The sequence below is a fragment of the Microcebus murinus genome, unplaced genomic scaffold (genome assembly GCF_040939455.1).
Source record: "Microcebus murinus isolate Inina unplaced genomic scaffold, M.murinus_Inina_mat1.0 scaf010_hap2_Mmur4.0, whole genome shotgun sequence".
NCBI lineage: Eukaryota > Metazoa > Chordata > Mammalia > Primates > Cheirogaleidae > Microcebus > Microcebus murinus.
The window spans coordinates 114089-135893 of record NW_027438956.1 but is presented as its reverse complement, the minus strand read 5'-3'; the positions used below and the strand labels follow the sequence as shown (position 1 = coordinate 135893).

Below are 21805 nucleotides of genomic sequence, written 5' to 3'. Positions count from 1 at the left end.
GCCACGCTGCGACCTCCAAGCCTCTGTCTACCCTGGCCCTCAGCCTCAGTGCCCTTCCTCCTAACACCTGCCAGAGGCAGGGGGGGCTGTGGGAGGAGCACCTGACCTGGCTCCAGCCGCTCTGCAGACTGTCCCTGTCTGAAGGGGGCTGCTTGGGAGCGCAGCCCGCCTGGGTGTGCCCCTCCCAGAGGCCCCGAGAGGGAGGCCTGCTTGTGCACACACTCATCCCGGGGCCAGTGCAATTGCTCCTGCTCAGATCTGGGCTTCTCCTGCCCCAGGTGTGGGGCATGCTCAGAGCTCCCCTTGGGGGACTCCAAGGTGCTGCTGTGGGTGCCACAGGCCCCCTCTGCACCATGACTGTGGGGTGGCTAGAGGTAAACCATGCCAGGGCGGAAGGCAGGCAGTGAGAGGCAGGTGTCGGTGCAGAATGTTTATTGTATAAAATAAGAAGGGGCCACCCTTCCCCGGAGCGCAATGGATAGAACCCACCCCCCCACCCTCCCCGGCAGGGAAGCCCATCCTGGGGCTGCCCCGGACCCACCCCTGCAGCCCTGAGGGAGACCCTGCTCCCTCCTGGCCTCTCTCGGGGGCCAGCGAAGGCTGGAGCTGCACCCTAGAAAGAGGAGGCAGAGTGATCAGGACCCTGTGGCCCCAGCCTTGACATCATGCTTCTTCCCCTCCCCCCACACCCCTCCCTCACAGCAGACTCAGGGACACCAGACATCTCAACACCACAGCAGATGGGTCCAGGGGCTGCTCCTCTGCCAGCCCCCAGGTCCTGGTCGGGCAGGGGCTCTAGAAGACTGTGCATTTCTTCCCCGGCTTCTTCACGGGGGGTGGGCAGAGCACGGCCCGTATGGCCTCGTCAAACACTGTCTTCAGGCCCCGCTGGGTCAGGGCTGAGCACTCCAGGTACTTGACAGAGCCTGGGGCAACAGGGAGTGGGGTGGCAGCAGCAGGAATGGGGACATGAGGGGGCAGCACAGGCAGATGCAGGACCCCCCCAGCATGCCTCCCTGCCTCCCCACCCTCTCTGGTGGGTGCCCGGGTGCCCACCCACCAATCTCTCGGGCCATGGCCAGGCCCTGTGGGTAGGTGATGGGTGCCAGCTTCTTGTCCCGCAGCCGCTCAATGGTGTCCTTGTCATCGCGGAGGTCCAGCTTGGTGCCCACCAGGAGGATGGGTGTGTGGGGGCAGTGGTGCCGCACTTCCGGGTACCACTGTGGGGACAGAGGCTCTGATCCCCTACACCGTGGGGTCTGCTCCCCCGGCCCAGCCCTGAAGGCTTCCTCCCTGGCCCTGGAGCCACCCTGGGCTCCTCCTACTTTACAGGATGACCAGGGGGCTGGTGGTTTGGTGGGGAGGTGACTGGAAACAAACAGCCTGGAAGCCTTGCAACTCACAAGGGACTCCCAGCCCAAGCCCATCCCCAGAAGCTACAGATGCCCTTCTGTCCTCTGAGATGCCCAACCCCCACATGCCACCCCTTCGCCGGCAGGGCCACCGTTAAGCCCCGCCCATGTGCTAACTCCGGACAGAACACACATCTCGACCAATCGCCTTTGAGGGACAAATTGTCTAAGACCTTCAGGCAACTCCTCTCCTCCAGGGCAGGCCCTCCAGGCAAACCCTCCCCCTAGCCGGCGCCCAGCCCCGTCCTACCTTGGCTCGAACATTCTCAAAGGAGGCGGGGCTCACCAGCGAGAAGCAGATCAGAAACACGTCCTTGGGAGGGACCCGGTGGGAGTGTCAAGGGGGCTCCACAGGGCCGCGCCCTCCCCCATCTGTACCTCAGGGACCCACTCAGCTCCAGGCTGACCCCATTGTCACCTACGGTTTGGGGATAGGAGAGTGGCCGCAGCCGGTCGTAGTCCTCCTGCCCAGCCGTGTCCCACAGCCCCAGGTTGACCGGCTTCCCGTCCACCATCACATTGGCAGAGTAATTGTCAAAACTGCAGAGCAGAGGGGGAGAGGCCGGGCTCGGGAGGGGTCCTGGGTCACGCCCGCCCATCCCACCTGTGTCTCAGGTTCTTGGGCCTGTGCAGAACTGGAACTCTGCCCAGCACCTCAGCCCCACCCCAGAAGCCCAGAACCACAGCAGCCTGGGCCAGACCTGGGAGCCCAGGAGCGCCCCACACACGTGTGCCCAGAACTCCCAGTGCCCCCCACTCACACGGTGGGGATGTACTCTCCCGGGAAGGCGTTGGTCGTGTAGCTGATCAGCAAGCATGTCTTCCCCACGGCGCTGTGGACAGGGGCAAGCCCACGTGGCTCCCAGGCCCAGCCTCGCCCCTCTGCCGGGCAAGGGCAGCCTCCTCCCACGGAGCCAGAGACCAAGTTAGGGCGCCTAGGTGGGGTCGGGGGTCCCAGCCCAGCAGATCCGCAGCGACCTAGGGCTGGAGGACGACCAGGGCAGGCCGGGCTCCGTGGGGTGAACTGGTGGGTGCGGCGCGGGGATCCCCAACATCAGAGCCCCAGGCAGGGCGGCAGAGTTCCCAACACAACCGGGGTGGGTGGCAGGGGCGGGTGTGGCCGGCTCAGGGTTCAACCCAGGTGAGAGGCCTGGCCCCACCCACTGGGAGGACTGGGCGGCGGCCCCGCCTCGCGCAGCACCCAGCCCAGGGAGCCCGGCAGCATCAGGTGGGCCGGGGCAGCAGGCCCGCGGACCGCCGGGACCCCGCCCCTCCCCGGCCCCGGGGCGCACGCGGCCCTGGCTGGGGGCGGCCCCGGGTGCCCCGCCCCGCCCGCGAGCCGGGCGCCAGAGCCCCAGCCCGGCCAGCAGCCTCGGGGCCGCGCACTCACCCGTCGCCGACCACCACGCACTTGATGGCCTGCATGGGCGCGGGGCCGGGAGGCGGCGGGCGCGGCCGCGAGCTGAGCTGCGGAGAAATGCCCGGCGCCGCAGCGGCCGCGGACCCGAGCGAGGAGCGAGCGGCCGGAGACAGCCGAGCGCCGCCGAGCGCCGGGCGCGGAGACAGCCGAGCGCGGCCGCGGGGGGCGGGGCCGCCGAGCAGGGCCGAGCCTACGGGGCGCGGGCGGGGCGCCCCCAGCTGCAGCCCGTCCGGACCCGCGCGCCGCCCGGCCCTGTGCCCAAGGAGGGCCCCGGGTGCTCGGGGCTGCCCTGGGGTTCTGCGGGCGCAGCGCGAGCCCGCGACCCAGCACGTGCGGGGGCTGCGCGCACGTAGCGTTTTCCAGGGAGACCCGCCCCCGGCAGCGGACGGCCGCGGAAGCCGGGGTCTTGCGGCGTCACCCCGCGGCAGCAGTGCGGGTGCCCCGCCGCTCGGGGCGCGGCGCAGAGGAGACGCGGCCGCAAAGTACGACAAAGTGCACACGCGCTGTATTCCGCACGCACGGTCTCACGCCAAAGGCGGCTACAGCGGGGGTGAAACGCCCGCGGGGGTTGGGGGCGCCCTCGGGTCTCCTCCCCACCGTGCTGTCCATGGCGCGTCGCTCTGCGGCCGGCGCGGGAGCGCGGGGTCCGGCCCCCTGGTCCCTCGGTCCATCTCCGCGCGCCCGGACGCGCCGCGGCCCCCTCACTTCGGGGGGCTCAGTGCTCTCGGCGGGACCCCCTGCACGTAGGCCAGCACGGCGCTCTGCAGGAGGCTCGCCCGCTGCGCCTCCTCCTCGCGGACGCGGGCGATCTCCGCCTCCCTGAGCCGCAGCTTCTCCCGCAGGGACGCGTTCTCGCTCTCCCGGTCGCGCAGCGCCTCCCGGTGGTCGCGCGCCAGCACTGCGGGCGGCGGAGCAATGAGCGGGGCGGCTGGGCGGCCGGGATGGCAGGGCGAGGGTCAGGGTTAAGGTGAGCGCCCGGCCCACCTTTCAGCTGCCGCTCCAGGGCCGCCGCCTTCTCCCTCAGCGCCTCCTGGGCGGTCAGCTCCGCCTGCAGGCGGCCGTTGTGCTCCTGCAGCTCCAAGCGCACCCTGTTCACCTCGGCCACCTTTTCCTGGTCTTTGTTGCTCAGCTCCTGCCAGGCAGCCGGAGTGAGGGGTAGTGGGGGCTGGGCACCCTAGGAACCCCGGCAGCCCCGGCTACCTGCTGCAGCTCCTCCAGGCGCCGCTGCAGGCCGTCCACCTGCAGGCTGAGCTGGCCGGCCTTGGCCTGGGCCTCCGCCACCTTCTGCTGCTGCTGCAGGCAGGCGCCCTGAGCCTCGTCCCGCGCCAGCGCCAGCAGCCGCAGCTTGTCCTCCAGGTGAGCCAGGTGCTGCTGCTGTGGGCACAGGGGGGGTTGTCGCGGCTGAGCTCACGTCCTGTGCGTGACACACGCTCCCACCCCCTGCACAGACAAGAACCCAGCTGCTCACTGAAGTTATTACTCATCTCTTGAACCTGCCCAACTGGCAGGCACCTGCTGAAGTGCCCCCTGCCCAGTCCCCCACCTCCACCCCCCAGGCCAACTCCACTGGTCCCTTCTGGTGCCCTCCATCCGGGCAGTCACAGGCCCCACGATGGCCAAGCCTCTCCACGCATCTCAGGACCCAAAGTGGAGACCTGCTGATGGTGGCTCTTGCTGGGGGGACAGACATGCTACTCTGACCTTCTGTTCTCCCCTTGCACCCCCACTCTTATCTCCCCACTTGAGCCATGTGGGCTGCGTTTCCAGGCAGCTCATGCTAGTCCCTTGGGCCTGGCTCTCCAGTGAGACAGAGCCAGCGACTCACCTCCTCCCTGTGGGCCTGGCTCCTGGCCTTGATGAGCTCCTCCTCCGCCTGGCTGCGCTGGCTGAGTGCTGCCGCCTTCACCCGGCTCAGTTCCTGCACCGCAGACAGCCACCTACCCTCCTGTCCTCCTGCCCCTGGCCCAGGGCCACAGGCCCAGCCAGCTGCCAGCCCAGCGGGCCTCACCTCCCTAGCCCTGCCTCCCTCGGTGGGCAATGGAGCCCGAATGCCCCTCTAAGTCCCTCTGGCCTCTCAAGGACACTGGTGGGTGGTCCCCAAAGCGTGGCCTGATGAGGCTTTGAGACTAGGAAGGGGTACCCAAGGGTCCTGAGGCTGGGGGCACCAGGGGCTGCCACCTCTTGCCCACCCCAGGGCTAAAGCATGGGGAGGCAGAGCCCAGAGCACACTCACCTCCTCCAGGGACAGCCGTGTGGCCTCCAGCCTCTGCACCCTTTCCTGCATGGCCCGCTCACTCTCCTCCAGGTGGCGTGTCATGTGCTCCACCTGCCCAGGTACGGGGGTTGGGCGCAGGGCTGGAAAGCGGGGGCTCCATCTGCCCCACCTTCCCCCCATGAATGCCCACCTGGAAGCAGGCATTTCTTGGAGACCCTGTTCCTTCTGAGAAAGGGCTGCCTCTAGTGGCCCAGCAGGGGCTGAGGGCCCCAGGACAGACGCCCTGCACAGGTCAGGGGAGTGCACAGCAGCCTGCGTCATGGCTGCAACAGGCTCGGGCCCCTATCGGCCCCAGTAGGAAGTTCTGGGTCTGATATTGATCAAGCTGGCAAAGAACCTGGCCAGGCGCAGTGGCTCACGCTGTAACCCCAGTGCTCTGGGAGGCCGAGGCGGGAGGATCGCTTGAGCTCAGGAGTTCAAGACCAGCCTGAGCAAAAGCAAGACCCTATCTCTACTAAAAATAGAAAATTAGCCAGGTGTCATGGCACATGCCTGTATTCCCACCTATTTGGGAGGCTGAGGCAGGAGGACTGCTCCAGCCCAGGAATTGTAGGTTGCAGTGAGCTACGATGATGCCACTGCACTGAGCACTGGTGACCAAGTGAGACTCAGTCTCAAAACAAACCAACCAACCCACCTCCCAGCAACCCAAGGTTGTTGAGGGGAGCTCCTACTGGGTGTGTGTTTTAGGGACCCCCACATCACACCAAGGCCAGTCTGCAGGCACCAGATAACTAGGGAGGGCCAGAGGCCAGATGACAACCAAAAAGGCACCTCCTTCAAGCGCAGGTTTTCCGAGTCCTCCAAGCTCTGTCTAGACCTTCTCTTCTCCATGTCCAGGCGCTCTGGAAGCCCAGCAGGGCAGAGTGTGGGTGAGTGTCCTCTGGGGGGCCCCATCCCCAGGGCTCCCATTCCCGGGCCCCTCAGCAGCAAGCCCACCCATGCCCACCCTCGGCCTGAACAGCCCTCATCTTCAACTCGGCAGATGTGTTGGTCAGCTCCTGCCTGGTCAGGAATAGCTGCTCCTGCTGAGATTTCACCTTCCGCTCCAGCTCGTCCACCTGGAAAGCCGGCACCATGGGAGGGAAGCTCCAGCCCCATCCCTGCAGCCCCACCTGGACTCCCTGGGTGCCTGGCCCCACACACCCCCCACACCTGGTTCCGCAGAGACAGGTTCTTTTCATTGGCAGCAGACAAGTCTCTGAGGAGCTTCGCTTCCCGCTCTGCAGCTTCCTGAGGCGAGATGGGGCAAGGGTCACCCTGTTGCCCACTGCACCGCCTAGCCCACAACCACCTGACTCTGCCACCCACCTGCTGCTCCAGCCTGTGCTCCTTGGCCTGCTTCTGCGACTGGCTCAGCTGCTCCTGCTCAGCTGCGGCCAGGAGCTCCCCTAGGTCCTGGGCCTTCTGCTCCGACAGAGCCAGGGCAGCCTCAGTCATCTGCAGCCTGCAGAGAGGAAGGGCCAGCCCTGCCCCGCTCCAGCGGGAGCTTCGCGTGCCTTGCCAAGGCCTCGCTGTGTCTGTTCTCACTGTTGCCAGGCCCCCAGTCAAACCCCGGCGAGCACTCACCTCATCCAGGAAGCCTTCCTGGGTTACTGCCCCAGTTCCACCCCATTTCCCACCTCTGCTTTGGAGACCAGGACTCAGGTTCTCCTACCACCCCACTCTGTCCTGTGCGCACATCTCTAAGGTGTCCTCAAGCCACCTGGCCTTGCTTACTTGGCCTTGAGGGCATTGATGATGGAGTGCCTCTCATTCAGGGCTTCCTGAAGCTGCCCCACGCGCGCTGCCGACGCCCTGTGGGCAGAGGAGGGTCCTGGGAAACCGAAACCCCAGAACCCTCCTGGACCCTCTCAGTGTCTATGGCACCTACCACTGACCCTCCAGCCACCTCCTTGGGAGGCACAAGCTACGGGTGCACCTGTGGGCAGGTGACTGGACCTGCACCCCAGGTGCCCCAGCTGATCCACAGCCCAGGCCCCCCATGACTCGCCCCCCAACCCCCCCATGGCTCCCACGGCCTGCCCCCGCCCGGCCGGCCCACCTGCTGCCCCTTGCCATCTCTTCCCGCTGCTTATCGATGGTCTCCATCAAGTCCAGGAACTGGGGACAGAGCCCGGACAGGGGGTCAGGGTCGAGCCTGCCTACTCTGCCTTCCCCGGGGGAAGGAGGGCAGACACCTACCCAGATAGCCTCACTGTCTCACTCAGAGGGACGCCTGGGGGCTCAGACGCCAGCTCTCTGGGAAACCCACCCAGGAAGGTCAGGCCAGGAGGCTGCCTCTCCTTTCTGACTATGGGCCACTGGGAGAGGCGCCGGGGCCCAAAGTAAGGTTAAGATAGGTGCGCCTCGGGGCTGAGGGGGGGCACAGGCCCCAGCTGGCAGCAACCCTGAGGTCAGTGAAGACACCAGCCTCACCTGCTTGGACTTCTCCTCCCGGAGGTGCTGGACCTCCTTGCTGAGGATGTGGGTGCGGGCCTGGCTCTCTCGGAAGGTGGCCTGCCGGTCCTGGTTGTGGTCCACAGCCTGCTCTGTTGGGGGAGCCGTGTTACCTGCTGGGGCTGCTCGGCACCAGCTCGGCCCTGCGCCTGGAAGCTCGCAGCATGGGGATCAACCCCAACAGGCGTGTCTCGCCCACCGGAGCAGGCGCATTCCTCAGCGCACGCGGGTGGATGGCTTCAGTGGGGTGGGGCCCCGCACACGGTGGGGGGCCTGGTGCAGGGACACGTGCGCACGTCAAGTAAAGGCAGGTGGGCTGTCCTGGGACATTTGGCCTCCTTCCCAAAGGTCAAGGGGCACTGCCCAACTTTAAGCTCAACTCCTGCGTCCTGGGAAGATCCAGGCAGCATGCGGAAAGGGGGCACAGGCAGTTGTAGCTGTGCTGGTCGGAAGAAACCTTGACAGGAAGGGCAGTGCGGAGGCAGAGAGGGGGACAGTGAGAAGTTGGAGATGACAGAGGGGCCGGGCAACTTGGGGCTTGGGGCCCGAGGCTGAGGTGTCGGCTGCGGACTCTTCACAGCCTGGGGAGTCGCTGGGGAGGGAATGGGAGGTGCAGCGCTGGCAGCAGCAGCACAGGCCAGGTACCCGGCTCCCATGCAGGGCCACAAACTCAGGGCTGACCGGGGGCAAATGCCAAGCCCTTCCCTGGCTGTGTCTGGGCCACCTGAGGTATCAGCACACCCATCACCCATCAGGCAAGAGCTCCGAGCCACGCGGCCTCATCTTCCCCATCTGTGAGACAGGTCACATGGGAACTGCAGGAGCACGTGAGGAGCCTTGGAGGTGCCTGAGCAGCGAGCGCCAAGCAAGTGCACTGCGGCTGCCCTGCGGCTCCGTCCCTGTTCCTCTCGGTCCTTAATTTAGGCTGAGCTTCCGGGGTCCCAAGCCACCCCCTCCCTCCGCAGAAGGGCTCCACCAAAGGGCTCACGCCTTAGTCTGCACACCCATACCCACGGCCCTGAGGACGTCTCCAGGGACGTTGTTCCCAACCAGGTCCAGCCTCCACAGGGTTCTGTTGCTGGGGAGACAGTTCACCAGGGCCCGGCCACCCAGAAGGCCAATGTTATTCCAGCGCAGGTCTGGAATGGAAACCTGTTGTCACCGGATGGAACGTGCCTGGAGGAAGGGGAGCTGGCCCAGCCTGGGGTGCTCCCTTTCAGGGTCCTGCCTGTGGCTGTCAACGCAGTCAGTGTGCATGCAGGCCGGCCCTGCCACCCCCCTTCCATTCCGAGGCCAGAAGCTGCAGGGGAGCAGCGGGGGGCACGGAGGTCCGCCGGGGAGGCAGGCAGTCGGGGTGCCCTCACCCAGCTGCTGGAGGCTGGCGTTGCCCTTCAGGGCCAGGGCCAGCTCCTCCGCTCCCTTGTGGCTGATCTGGTTGTTGCGGAGGTCCAGCTGCCGCAGGGTGCCGTTAGCCGCCAGGCCCCCACAGAAGGTGGCAAAGGTGTCTTCCCACGCACCCAGGTGGTTCCACTCCAGAATGAGGCTGCAGGAGGGCAGGCATGAGGTGCTCACCCAGAGGTGTGGCCTGCCCTACGGGGTCCAGGGCTTCGGGAAGACTATGGGTTTGGGGGGTCTCTGGCGGGGGGGGGGGCTTCGTCACTTATACCCGCCTGCTCCCTGCCAGTGGATGTGAAATGTGGACAACTGGCTGGAGGGGTGAATTCTCGGGTCGCAGGACTGTGTCCTTTGGGGCCAACCTTGAACCACACAGAGAGAAGGCTGGGGATGAGGGTGGGGGCCGGGACCACCACTCTACCTCTGAATGGACTTGTTCTGTCGGAGGAGTTTTCCCAGCACCTCGGCCCCTGCGGCTTGAAGGTTATTGCCCTAGGACAGGAACAGGCTAGCCAGTCACTCTTGCCACCTTGGCTGGGTTCTGAATGCCATATCCATGCCCCATAGGGCCTCCGCCAGGCAGTGGACAAAGGCAAGGGGGAGCTCTGTTGGGTGAAGGTGCAGCTCCTTTCGGGTCCTGGTTTCTCTGACTTTAGCAAGCTTTCTGGGGCCAGCTCACTCAGCTTAGGTGAATACCCTCAAAACACTCACACATGTATGAGACAATCAGAAAACTGCCTGGGAACCCTGTGTGCCAAGATCACTCACAGACAACAGTTTCCAGCCCCTAAGTCCTTGGGACCTGGGGTCTCCCTGCTCCACTTTTACTCCTGGGTGGCACACCCCCGAGTGTAGATATGCTCACCTTTAGGTCCAGAAGCCACACCACCGTGTTGGTGCACAGCCCTTGGAGCAGCAATGTGGCCCCTGTGCAGGGGGGAAGGGTGGTCACTCCCTGCCCCTGCTGCCCCAATCCCTTCCCAGGGCCTAGAGGAAGGGAAAATGGGTGCTTCATCTCAGGTAAGCTCCCCACATTCAGCGGAGGGACAACTGTCCTGGTGGTCCCACTGATCTGGGTTCGTGCTGGAATGAGTCTCCCCACTTAATGCTGTGAAGTTACGTTTGAAGCATCTGCGGCCCTTGCTAGGCAACAAGCAGGGTGCTGAACCCACACTCTGGCCAGCCCACAGGAACCTCAAGGCTTCTCCTGTTACAAAGAAAAACTGTTCTCCACTCTCAGGCTGCAGGAAGGGACGCTGTTGCTCACTTTGTGCTACAGAAAGAGGGACCCCTGTGGCAGCAAACAAGCAGCAGTCCAACCCTGGCGCCCGGGCCTGCCCACCTTCCTCGCTCAGCATGCAGTCGCTCAGGACCAGCTCCCTCAACAGGGCCTCTGTCTGCAGCAGCTTGCCCAGGGCCCTGCAGGTGTCCACCGTCAGGCTCTGCGTGGCCAGGTCCAGACGGTCCCTAGGAAGCTGGTGCAGTTGCTGCAGGACGGCCTCCTGCGGCTCGGCCCCGCTCTCCTTGCACAGGCGGCTGTAGGAGCGCCGGAACTCCTCCATGTCCTGGAGTGTGGGCAGGGCCACCCCCGCATGCTCCTAGAGTCGGGCCTCAGCGAGAGTGCGCCCGGCGCAGGGCCACCCGCCCCAGGCTCCTCTCCCCGCCGGTGCCGGGGCTGCACCCCTCCCTGAATGCCTGTGCGGAGCCGCGCGCCAGGGACAGCCGCTAGGAAGGGGCCCCTCCGTGTGGGGCGATCCTCGGCAGCCGGGATGAGGAGCAGCCAGGCCGCTTCCAGGGCGGGCGTCCCCCGGCACCGAGGCTGTGGAGGCCCTGGTGGGAGGTCAAGGGCCGGCTAGACGCAGGCTCGGGGGAGACTGGGCGGCGCGGTCGGGGCCACCCGCGGGTGCGTGGGCCCCGCGGCCCAGGGAGCAGGCAGGAGCGCCACGTGCCCCGGCCCACCCGACCCCAGCTCTCGCGCCGCCGCGCCTCGGTATCCAGGAAGAGCGGGGCGCGCCGGGAGGGGCCCCAGGACTACGACTCCCGGGAGGCTTTGCGCAGGCGGCGCTCGCCGCGAGCCAATAAGGACGAAGGGGCAGGCACGCGCTGAGGGCCGCAAGCGGAGCAGCAGAGGCAGTGCGTTTCGGATCATTGGCTGGGGAGTTGGGGGCGGGGCTCCGGGGGCGCGCTCAGGATCATTGGCTGGGGTTCTGGGGGCGGAGCTCCCTAGGGCGCCCTCTGGCCTCACTGGCAGGGGTCCGGGGCGGTGCTCTGGAGGCCGCGCTCCAGTGATCGGCTGGGGGCCCGGGGGCGGGGCTCCCGAGGGCGCGCTCCAGGCTCATTGGCAGGCGGTGCAGGGCGGGGCTCCGAGGCAGCCTTCAGCTCATTGGCGGGATTCTCGGGGCGGAGCTCCCGAGGGAGCGCTCCAGGCTCGCCGGCTGGCGTCGCGGGGCGGGGCTCCCGAGGGCGCGCTCTGGGCTCATTGGCTGGCGGCGCAGGGCGGGGCTCCGGACGGGCGCAGGCTGTAGTCATGGAGGGCGCCGGCGCGGGCTTTCGTAAGGTGAGGGCCAGCGGGCTGAGGCGAGGCCGGCGCGAACTCTGCGGCCTGGCCCCCACGTGACACCGCGCTGCCCACCTGCGCCCCGCGCTCTGGGTGGACCGGGTGGGCGGCCCGCACTGCGGTGAGGCGGGAGGGTCTGCAGACCCGCCAGGGACGACGGCTCCGAGGGGAGCGGGGCCGCCGTCCGCCCCGCCCGGGGGTCTCCTCCCCTGGGAAGGTGGGATGCGGCAGGACCTGCCCAAACCGCCCAGTCGGACCTTCCCTTCTGCCTGCGTCCGCGTGGCCAGGTCCCGCCTGGATGCCGTGGGCTTCTGAGCGCTCCTCGGCGGCACACCTGGCACAGATTAACCCCGCGTGCCTGTGGGGAAACCGAGGCACGGAGAAGTCAGGGGACGGAGCAGGGCTGGGCACTGACCTATGCCGTCTGGCCCAGGGTCTGGGCTTCCCTGCGCCTGGGAACGCAGCTCGCTCACAGGGGCACCTGCGCAGGGGACCCTTGGCAGGCAGAGTGGTTTGAGACCCTTCACTGCTCTGCCTGGGGGCTGAGAGGCACTGAGCTACCTTGAGGTCAGGAGGGCTCGTGGGCCTTCGTGGCCTGGGGAGGGAGGGCCTGAGCCCCTTGTGCACCCCTCCCTGGTGGAGGACTTCGACCTCGGAGTGGCTCTCTACCGATAATGGGGAGCTTCATCCTACCTGCAGCATCCCTTCGCAGCTTGGGACTAGCGCTCTGGCCTTGCCCAGAAAGGGTTAGTGACCCGACAGGGAAAGTCACCTCAGAGGGTGGTTGAGAACACACCAGGTCACAAATAGTTACAGCAGCCGGTCTGTGACTCTCCACCAAGCCGACCACAGCTAGAGTCCTGAGGAGGCGGCCAGTCCTTGCCTGAGGGCTCTGGACAGAGCTGGGTGGGGTCGTGGTGGTTACACACAAGGCTAAGCTTTGGGGTAACGAGGTGGGGGGAATGCAAAGGCTGGGTGCATTCTAGGCCCCTGCCCCTTAGTGCTGGGCCTTCCCTCATCCTGCCTCCCCCGAGGTCACTGCCACTGTGTACAGCACAACTCCTTGCTTGTCCCGACAGCCTCAAGCAGTGGCCGCTCTCCAGAGTGGTCTTCTGGGGCAGCTGTGTTTGGGGTCCAGGAGCAGGTGGGAGGCAGTGCCTTTGCTGCTGCCTTCCATGGTAAGCAGCAGGGAGGACCAGCAGGTGGCACTGAGCTGGCGTGGTCACTGACAAGGACCCCTGCTGCTGTGGGGGGCTGTGAAGGGCTTGGGGTGAGCCCTGCCCTGCACCTCAGGGCTTCGCCTGGTGTCCACTCCCCAGCTTTGTTAAACTACGCTGGGTGCCACTGCTCACCCTCCCCTGAACACTCCCGTTTCTGGACTCCTGAGTGCTCCCTGCTGCCCCCGTTGCTCTGTGCTGGCTCCTTTCCCAGCCTCTTCCAGCTGGACCCTGCCCGTGGCACCTCACTGGGTCTCACAGCTTCACAAAGGGCCCACCCAGAGTCCCAGCTTGGGCTCCAGCAGCCCACCTGCCGCTCCACCCCGACAGCTCACACACTCCAGCTGTGTGCCCCCATCTCCACCAAGTGGCACCATCCCCTCAGGGCCTCAAGCCACAGCAGAGTCTGGGCTTGGACGTCCTCTTGTCCTCATCCTTGGCCCCTGGAGGGGCCGCAGACAGGCCCATTCCACCACCTCCCTGCTCCCTCTCGAGACCTCAGTGCCACAGAGGTCCTTCCGAAGGCCAGCGCTGCCCTTCCACTCAAACCCCAGAAAGAACACCTGGTTTCCTGCCAAGGGAAGCTGAACAGGCCCTCAGGCCCCGTGCCTGGCCTGTCCACACGGCACTGCACTCCAGCCTCACTGACTTCCTTCCTGGGCTTGGACAAGCCAAGCTCTGCGCTTCCCCCGGGCACCAGGTGTCAGCTCCAGAGTGGGGCGACCCAGCACCTAGGACGGTCTGGCACGAGGCTGTATTGGTGGCAGGTCTGAGGCTGTGGCCCACCTGGGGAGCAGCTACACTCCAGCCCCCAGATCCTCCTGGCAGGGATGGGAGGGAGTGTGAGACTGTGCTGGACTCCCTCTTTCCTCCGTCCCTGGAGCCCCAAGGGGTGGCTTTCGCTCCCGCAGGGAGGTTTCTCAGCCACCTTCTCACCAGCCTCTTTAAGCAGATCTGGCCTCACCCCACATAGCTTCCTTCACTCGGCACCCCCTCCCCTCCCCTGGGAGAGTCCCTAGGGTGGGGCGCATTTCCATCTGGAAATCACAGCCGGTGTCCAGTGAAGCACCCCAGGGGCCTGCAGGCTGGGAGGGGCCGGGCCGGCATTGACCCTCCCTCCCCTTCCCCTGCCAGGAGCTGGTGAACAAACTGCTGCACCTGCACTTCAAGGACGCCAAGACCAAAGGTGTGGGGGCGCCGGGGGCAAAGGCCTTGGGGAGGGTCTGGAGCCCTGGCCTGGGCGGTGGGGTTCCCAATAACCTGCCCCCCTTGCCTTGCAGTCAGTGGGGACGCGCTGCAGCTCATGGTGGAATTGCTGAAGATCTTCGTTGTGGGTGAGCTGAGGGACCCGTGCTTGGCTAGAGTGTTTGCAGTTCCTTTTGTGTTTTTTCAGTGGGAAAACCAAGATGAAATTTCCCTGTTTCCAGCCAGCACCTGAGCTGTGTGTGCCCTGAAAAGCTGTGTCAGGAGCCACAGCTGCCGCCTCGGGGCTGCCAGCGGGTGCGGGTGGGGAGCCCCCGGCTCCTACCGCTCACTTCCCCTTGTCTTGGCAGAAGCAGCTGTCCGCGGGGTCCGGCAGGCCCAAGCGGAGGACGTCACCCAGGTGGGCGTGGACCAGCTGGAGAAGGTGCTCCCTCAGCTGGTAGGTGCGTGCAGGTGGGCTCAGCTGGGAGCCATGCCCACTGGGCGGCCCTGAGCACTCCTCTCCCCACAGCTCCTGGACTTCTAGGGCTCTCCATCTGGGCGGAGGCTGCCGCAGGGAAGCAGGACCTCTGCTGTGGCCCCAGTTTCAGACAGGGAAGGACCTGAGAGGCCTGGAGCAGACTCAAACCAGAGTTCGCACCACGTGCGGGAGACTCCCCTGCAACCTTTGCAGAGCGCAGGGCCACTCAAGCCACCACCTTCCTGGTGTCTTCTGCCCTCTGCTGCGGGACACAGGGTGGTGGAGGGTCTCGAGAGGACAGGCCCACAGGGAAACCGCGCCTGCTGTGCCGATCCCGGGTGGGGGGGGGCCGCAGGCGCTGGGGAAAGGCCGGGACCCTCGCCCAGTGAGGCAGCAGTGGGTCACCTGTCCACACTCCTGCCACCCAGTGACAAAGCCGGTGTGTGACCTCTCAGCCCCTTGGTATTCCCTCATAAGAGCCTTCCCTGAGCTATAAACTTGTTCTTACAAAGCAACATCAATAAATCAAAACTGTCTCTCCCAGGCTGGGCTTTGTTGCCATTAATCACCCAAAGTCAAGTTGCATTAAACCCTCCCCTGCCCCACCCTCCCTTGGTAGGACGAAAGCAAAGCCCTCACGGACAGAATAAAAAACAGCATGTGTGCACCCGCCCCGCCCTGGGCAGGGCTGTGAAACTGGAGCCCTCGCACATGTGGCCGCCGGCCTGGAAAATGTTACTCCTGCCACAGGGGCCTTCTGTCCGCAGGAGCTGCCACCAGCGGGCAGTCGCTCCCATGAATAATGTTGTGGCCAGTCTCAGGCCACCGGGCCCACCAGCCATGGGTGGGACCAGGGTGCACAGGCTGAGGGGGACCCTGGCCTAAGGCCACGCTGGAGTGAAAGGCCCCCAGACCCCAGCTTGAAGAGGGTGCGAGTCAGCCTCCGGCTGTGTCCACTGCCCACCCTCGCAGACAGGGAGCTGCCAGGGACCTCTGGCAGGCCAGCCCTGTTTGTGCCAACTCAAGGGAAGCATACAGGGTCTTGGGCCACCCCTGCCCTGCAGTGTCATGGGGTGACTGGGGCCTACCTCCCTTTACCTCCCAAAGCTGCCTGGACCCTGGTTAGCCCAGGATGGAAACACCCAGCTAGGTGCCAGCCGTCCGGAGACTCGACACCCTGGGGCTGGACAGGGAAGGGGAAGGGGGCAGAGTCCAGCCCAGGGGCAGAAGGGACAACAGCTGCCCTGGGGACCACGGGCAGCCTTGGGAGGTCCTATGGAGGCTGCCCAGCCCCCACCACTCAGACAGCAGCCCTCTGTTCCCACTCAGCCAGGCTGGCCCAGGTGGGGCTGGGGTTGGGCAGGTAGAGCTGCCCTCTCCCCTCTGGACTTCGAAGCTCCCTTGAGGAAGTGATTAGACCTGCCAGGGAGACAGACAGGCCCTGCAGCCACTCCAGGGGCACCAAGAGACCCAGCCCTGCCCTTCGGGTGGTGGTGGCCTAACTTTCCAGCCCCAGGACTAGGTCATTTGCCCAGAATGGCTTTCTCCATGGTTTTGCTCTCCTAGGCGGGTAATTAATATTAATCAGACAAAAGGAAGGACTGTGGGGGCCCTTTCTAGAGAAAGCATGACAGGAGGGTCTCGAGAGAAGCGCGAGTCTTTATTCCCACCAGGGTGAGGGGTTGGGGGTCCTGAGGCCGGCAGAATGGGCTCCTGGGCTGGCAGCTCTCACCTCTTGCTGGCTGCAGTGGAAATACCAGGATGACCACAGGCCTAGCTCCCGCCTCCCATCCGCCCAGCTGCCCACCTGCCCGAGGCCCCAGGCACCTGGCAGCTTCAGCCACTTGGGCACCTTGCCCAGGCTCCTCCTCACAGGCTGGGCTGTGCCTGGGGTGGGCTCCAGGGGGCCCATCACCCCCTCCTCAGCAGTCAGCTTGGACTCGAGGGCTGCAGCGTCAGGGGCTGGCAATGGGGATGGGGACCCAGCGGCCCTGGACATGCACCTGGGGATGAGAGGCCAGAGTCCAGCATGGGGGCACCACCGCTCAGGAGCCCCCAGCCCCACCCATGCTTACCTGGCCACCAGCACATCAGCGGCAGAAGGGGACACAGTGTGTTCCAACAGCCTGGGGTCCAGGTAGAGACCTGAGCAAAAGCCAAGCCCACCCCCAGCCTCAGAGGAGGGGACCCACTCGCCATCTACCCACCAGCTCTGGGAGGGGTGTGGCCACTAGGGTGGCTGTCCCAGCCCGCAGCTGCCAGGGAGGTAGCACTGGGAGCTACAGGTCTCCCTCCCAGACGCGAATGCCTCCCCAGGACAAATGACCTCCAGGCCTGCTTGCTCTGGGCACTGGACAAGCCGAAGGCAGGGCCCAGTGAGGGGCTGGGGTGGTCTCTGCAGAGCCAGGGCTCCACTCACCTGCAGGCTCCTCGGCTCCAAAGTGCACGAGGGCAGCAGGGAAGAGGTTCGCCTGCAGGGAAGGCAGGGGGATCAGGGGTCTGGTGGGCACCATGGGCAGAGCACCCTGCTTCCAGAGCGGGACCCATCTGTGCAGCACCCCGAGACCCCCCAGCTTCACCCCCACTGCACCATCAGACCACAGGAACCCTCCATGGGAAAGCACCAGCTGGAGAAGAAAGTTCTCGCACTTTGTGAATTCTAGCGTTTTCATCACCTCTGCCCGTCCCACCCGATGGCCTCACGCCCACCAGGCACTCTAACCCACCAGACCCAGCTGTGTGGTAAGACCCAGCTGTCTGGCAGGTGGACAGACACAGAGGACTGGATGGGTGGGCCTGGGGACAGGGACAGTGGGTGGCAGGGGGCCTCCTCACATCCCTTCACCCACTGTGGAGCAAAGAACAGGGGTTGATGGGCTGCGGCGATGCACAGAGACCCACTGGGACACCAGGGTGCCGTGGGGGACTAAGTTCCAGCCCAGGACCCTGTGCCAAGCTGCCTGGGCGTCCCAGGTGACAGGTGCTGTGTGGAGGGTCCGTCACCGCTGGGGAAGCCCACACTGAGGTTCCAAGTCAGCGCTCAGGTTTCAGCTGGGCAAGGAAGACCTGTCTGCCGGCCAAGCTCCTCCCAGAAGGGTGGGCGCCACATGCAGGGTCCCCACGCCCAGCCTGGGGGTCCTCACTGGGCCTCCCTGATCCCCACCCGCCCAAAGGAGTAAGCAGGGCTTCTGCTCAGGGACCAGCCTCACTTTCATGGCACCAGAGTGGGATGAGGACAGGTCACCGGCACCCCGACACGTCCCAGCATGGGTGCTGGACAGGTGCCGTTCCAGGGCCACAGGCCGAGGCCCTGACAGCCCCCCACTCATCAGCTTCTGCACCCGAGAGAGGTGGGGGGCTGGGCAGGCAGGGACTGGCTGTGTCCAGAAACCAGCCGCGGCCCGAGGCAGCAGCCAGCAGGTGCCGGCATTCTTTCCGTGCCGCTCCAGGCTCGGAGGGCCACGGGCTTGCTGGAGTGGGGTGGGCTTCGGGGGGATGTTAAGATTAACAAGAGGAAGCTTCAAAGGCCAGCAGGCCCAGAACGCTGAGACCTCCCCATCCAGCCAGCAGCCGAGGACACAAACAAGGGCCATGAATGCTTTGAAAACCCAACGGCGCGACGCCTGGGATCAAAGCCCTGTGGGAAGAGGCCTGTGGGGCGCGCAGGGGCTGCCCCAGTGCCCCTGGAGAGGCGCCGGAAGCTGGAGAGCCAGGACAGGGACACAGTGGGAAGGGGGATGGGGGGGCAGTGCCGGAACCTTCCTCAGCCAGACCTGTGCAGTCTCAGCTGTCCTTACAGCACAAGAGTGCGAATTCCGTCTCACGGGACCTGGCCGGGACTCGCACGCAGGCGCAGCGTGACTCTGTCCGGCACTTCTCTGAAGCCGTGGGCACCGCCTGGAGACCACTGCTGGGTGAGGGGCCTGGCTGGCTCCCGCCTACGCCACGCACCCCGGCCGGGGTTCCCTCAGAAGCCACTCGAGCAGCACTGCCGCTCATCACGACCCCGGGCCAGGCCCTCCTGGGCAGTGTGGAGGGACGGGCAGGACGCCAGGAGAGGGGCCACCTGGATGGATGGAGCTGACCCCACCCCACCCTTCCCTGGCCCTCCCCAGCTGCCCAGCTGGAGCCTCCACCACCACCCAGAGCAGGCCCTGTCCCCACCAGCACTGCCTCCAGGAGTCTGCCTGCTCTCGCCTGGCTCCCGCTGATGGGGCGCAGCAAGGTCCGAGTACCCCCCACCCAGCACTGGCGCAGCCCCCTGCAGCTGCCAGCCTGCCCTGACTCCAGGCACAGCCTGCAGGCCTGGAGCCCGCCCCTCCCCAGCCCGCCAGGACCCGAGTCCAGCCCCTCTGAGCTGCCAGCCTCTTCTGCACCCCTGGAGTTGCCAAGGAGAGCTTCAAAAAGGACGCCTGTCCCCTCCCACTGCAGGAACTGCACACCACGCCCAGCCCACCAGCACTCACCTGTTCCCCTCCCCCAGGGCTGGGCTACCCCCTACCCCATAACTTCTCTAGCACGAAGGGACCTGGGGGAGCAGCCAGGACAGGAGCCTCCAGTCTATCACTGAGATGCTCGGACAGAGCAGGATGGGATGTCCGTCCAGCGTGTACAAGCTGGGGGCAGCCACAGGCCAGCTGAGTGGGACAGCAGGACTGTCCTGCATTCTGCATGAGCATGTGGCAGCACTGGCCACGTCCCAAAGGGCTGGAGGCACAGGCCGACCTGGTGGGCAGGACGGAGGGCTCTGCCGCACGAGAGGCCTGCAGTCCCTGAGGGCAGAGGTGGCGCTCGGGGCCTGCAGTGGAAGCCCTGCCCAGCCGGCCGGGTCGCTCAAGGGAACCAGGCAGCACGGAAGAGCTGTCTCGGAGGAGGGGTCCCCACGGCGGCCCCGCGGCCCCAGAGCCTCAAGAATGGAGGCTGTAGGAGTGGGGCTCGTCCCCCAAGATCCATGTTTAAGCTCAAACACAAAGACCTCAGGACATGACTCCTTGAAATACGGTCTTTAAAGAGGTGACTGAGGTAAAACGTGGCCTGGGCCCTGATCTCCCACGACTGGCGTCTCCCTGGGAAGAGACCGGACAGACACACACAGGGACCACAGGGCCGGACCCAGGGAAAAATTGGCATCTACAAGCCAAGGAGAGATGCCTCGCCGGGAGTCAAGCTGCCCACCTGGACCCCGGCCTCTGGTCTCCAGGATCGGGATCCTCTGTTTCGGCAACCCCAGCAGACTCAGGTCCCCCTGGGTCCCCCTGGGGTCCAGCTGGGTGGGGACGGTGAGGACGGGATGGTGTGCTGGCAGCAGGGCCTCCATCAGCAGAGCCAGGGAGCCCAGATGGGGAGCCGGACACACCCCGGGAAGGCAGCCTGGGGGATGGCTCCTTGTGCCGAAAGCTGAGAATCTCGTCCTGCCCAGCGGGTCCCTGGGGAGGGGGCGTCCACCCCGCTGCCCACAGGAACTGCCCCACCCCCTTGGCTCCCACCTGAAGGCCTTTTACCCCAGGACCACGTCTCAGGGCTTCCTCTGTCCCACAGCTGCCCCCGCCCCAGCACACTCCAGGTACGGATCAGACCCGGGAGGTGACACCCCACCCTGGAGTCAGGTCTCACAGATCTCTGGGCCTGGTCCTGCAGGAAGGGCTCAGGCAGCCTCCCACCTGCCACCTGTCGGCCAGCCCGAGTCAAGCCCCCCGCCTTGCTCTGCTCTGGACTTGGGGACTGTGAACCCAGCAGGGCCCACCTAGGGCCTTGGGTAAAGACCCCTCCTCCTACCGCAAGGAAGTGCTCCAGGCTCCTCAGGCCAGCCCCATCTGAACCAGGCCTCCCTGCCTCCCTGGGCACCTGCCTGAAGCCCCTGCCACCGGCCTGTCTCTCTGGAGTCCCAAAAGAATGAGGGACAAGTGGCCAGACAGGAGGCCTCACGAACCCCAGGAAGGAGGGGTGCCTTGTTTGCCTTGCTGGCCACAGGCCGCTCTGTCGCATGCCAGGGGCTGAAAACCAACCCACCGCCCAGCACAGACCAGCACGGAGGAGGGTGGAGGAGACATGCCCATGCACTTCATGCCACGCCCCAGACCATGGGGATGTGGCAGGGGCCGGGGACACGGGGGCAGCACAACAGAGGTGACAGAGCTGACCCGCCGGCGCCAGGACACACAGAGAGCCAGAACCACCAAGACCTCCCCAGAACGTCAGGGTCCACGCATGAGGGTCGGGGACAGAGAGGCCGGGGGCCACTGCAGGCCACGAGTAGGGAGCTGGCGCCAGTGGTCTCTGTCCCCCATACCAGACCTGGATCCCCACTGGGGGCTGACAAAGCTCGTGCTGAGGACGTCCCTGGAGCGCACAGAGGACGCCAGGCTGGGTGTCACCACTCCCAAGAGGGCTCAGGCCTGGGAAGTGGGGGGCTTGCTCCAGCGGCTGCTCCCCCTTTCCCCAACCCGTCCTCACTCCTGACCTCCCCCCTGCCTCCCAGAAAACCTGCACCCTGGGCCAGGGCTGCCGTCCTCACACCCACCCACCGCGCTGTCCCCCTGGAAGCAGGGGCGGCCCCCGGGCGGCCAGGGCGCAGCCCTGCCAGAGACAGGAAAGCTGGCGCTTCTGCACCGCCGTCAGCTCACCCGCCAGGGGAGGCAGTTTCCTTCCCTCGGCCCTGCCAGCTCTCTGATCACGGGTGGGCAGGGACGCCACCGGGGACGCCACCCTGCAAGGCCCTGTGGCTCGGCCCAGCTGACGGATGACAGGAGAGGGCAACTGGTGGGCAGAGTGTCACCAGGAATCAGGGGAGTGGGTGGAAGGCGGCCCCCAGGGCTCTCGGGGGCCTCTTAATTGAGGGGTGGGCTTGGGGCCCGGGTGCGGGTGCTCCTCTGGCCCAAAGCATCTTCCAAACTCAGTGTTTACCGACCGGCTGGCCAGTGGGGGAGGAGAGACGCCCAGCGCCGAGGGGGCCAGCAGGGCAGGCTCGGGCTCAGGGCACCGGGTCTCCCCTCCCCAGGCCCCGCCGCCGCAGGGCACCCCGCGTCCCTGGCCGGCCTCCCACGCCTGCGGACAGCCGGCCCCGTCTCACCCGTCACCCTCTCCCAGACCGCGGGAGAAGCCTGCCAGCCACTTGAAAGGGGGCCACCTCTGTTGTTAATTAAAGCAACTGAGAGACTTTGAAGAGGAAACCATTAGGCGGCTAGAGGGGCTGGGGAGGCCCAGGCTGCGCCCCCCAGGGGTGAGGAGACAGGACATTCATTCCTCCGGGGCCTGGAAGGCAGCCCAGAGGCCGGGACCCAGCGCCCGCCACTTCCCCTCACCCCGGGAATGCTCGGGTGCGCGGCGGCCGGGCAGGGACAGGCGGGGCAGCGGGGAGGCCGGCCAGGCCCAGGAGGAAGGGGCATCGCACCAGGCGGCTGCCCCGATCAGGCCCCCACCTGCCCGCC

At 66.0% G+C, this 21805-nt stretch overlaps 4 protein-coding genes across 9 annotated transcripts in view; 1 reads left to right on the top strand and 3 right to left on the bottom strand.

Annotated features, from left to right (window-relative positions):
* Positions 1–415: 415 nt before the first annotated feature.
* Positions 416–2972, bottom strand: RAC3 (Rac family small GTPase 3). 2 transcript variants are annotated; one of them, XM_012777233.3, is made up of 6 exons: positions 2803–2969; positions 2174–2245; positions 1835–1952; positions 1663–1725; positions 1061–1220; positions 416–926 (listed from the first exon to the last, which is right to left on the bottom strand). In XM_012777233.3, the coding sequence occupies exons 1-6, from the start codon at positions 2835–2837 to the stop codon at positions 796–798; spliced, it is 579 nt and encodes a 192-aa protein (XP_012632687.1). In that variant the 5' UTR covers positions 2838–2969; the 3' UTR covers positions 416–795. The 2 variants fall into 2 exon arrangements, with proteins under 2 accessions (XP_012632687.1, XP_020136479.1); XM_020280890.2 differs by having other exon boundaries at positions 449–926; positions 1057–1220; positions 2803–2972.
* Positions 2973–3315: 343 nt separating this feature from the next.
* LRRC45 (leucine rich repeat containing 45) lies at positions 3316–10951 on the bottom strand. Its single transcript, XM_012777226.3, has 17 exons — positions 10284–10951; positions 9807–9868; positions 9363–9433; positions 8911–9089; positions 8557–8685; positions 7526–7638; positions 7152–7210; positions 6827–6904; positions 6419–6554; positions 6263–6340; positions 6057–6168; positions 5882–5952; positions 5066–5158; positions 4658–4750; positions 4033–4206; positions 3817–3964; positions 3316–3730 (listed from the first exon to the last, which is right to left on the bottom strand). The coding sequence occupies exons 1-17, from the start codon at positions 10501–10503 to the stop codon at positions 3534–3536; spliced, it is 2013 nt and encodes a 670-aa protein (XP_012632680.2). The 5' UTR covers positions 10504–10951; the 3' UTR covers positions 3316–3533.
* Positions 10952–11376: 425 nt separating this feature from the next.
* CENPX (centromere protein X) lies at positions 11377–14659 on the top strand. 2 transcript variants are annotated; one of them, XM_012789397.3, is made up of 5 exons: positions 11377–11498; positions 13850–13901; positions 13996–14049; positions 14269–14361; positions 14430–14659. In XM_012789397.3, the coding sequence occupies exons 1-5, from the start codon at positions 11469–11471 to the stop codon at positions 14522–14524; spliced, it is 324 nt and encodes a 107-aa protein (XP_012644851.1). In that variant the 5' UTR covers positions 11377–11468; the 3' UTR covers positions 14525–14659. The 2 variants fall into 2 exon arrangements, with proteins under 2 accessions (XP_012644851.1, XP_075855932.1); XM_075999817.1 differs by having other exon boundaries at positions 14269–14357; positions 14430–14581.
* A 1360-nt stretch (positions 14660–16019) lies between these two features.
* ASPSCR1 (ASPSCR1 tether for SLC2A4, UBX domain containing) overlaps positions 16020–21805 on the bottom strand; it is a 35275-nt gene continuing 29489 nt past the window's right edge. For all 4 annotated transcript variants that reach the window (XM_012789399.2, XM_075999842.1, XM_012789402.2 and 1 more), the window contains 4 exons: positions 16798–16849; positions 16454–16523; positions 16206–16381; positions 16020–16120 (listed from right to left, as the gene is read on the bottom strand). In XM_012789399.2, the coding sequence (XP_012644853.1) occupies positions 16107–16120; positions 16206–16381; positions 16454–16523; positions 16798–16849 (312 nt within the window). In that variant the 3' untranslated portion in view covers positions 16020–16106. The remainder of the gene's footprint in view (positions 16121–16205; positions 16382–16453; positions 16524–16797; positions 16850–21805) is intronic.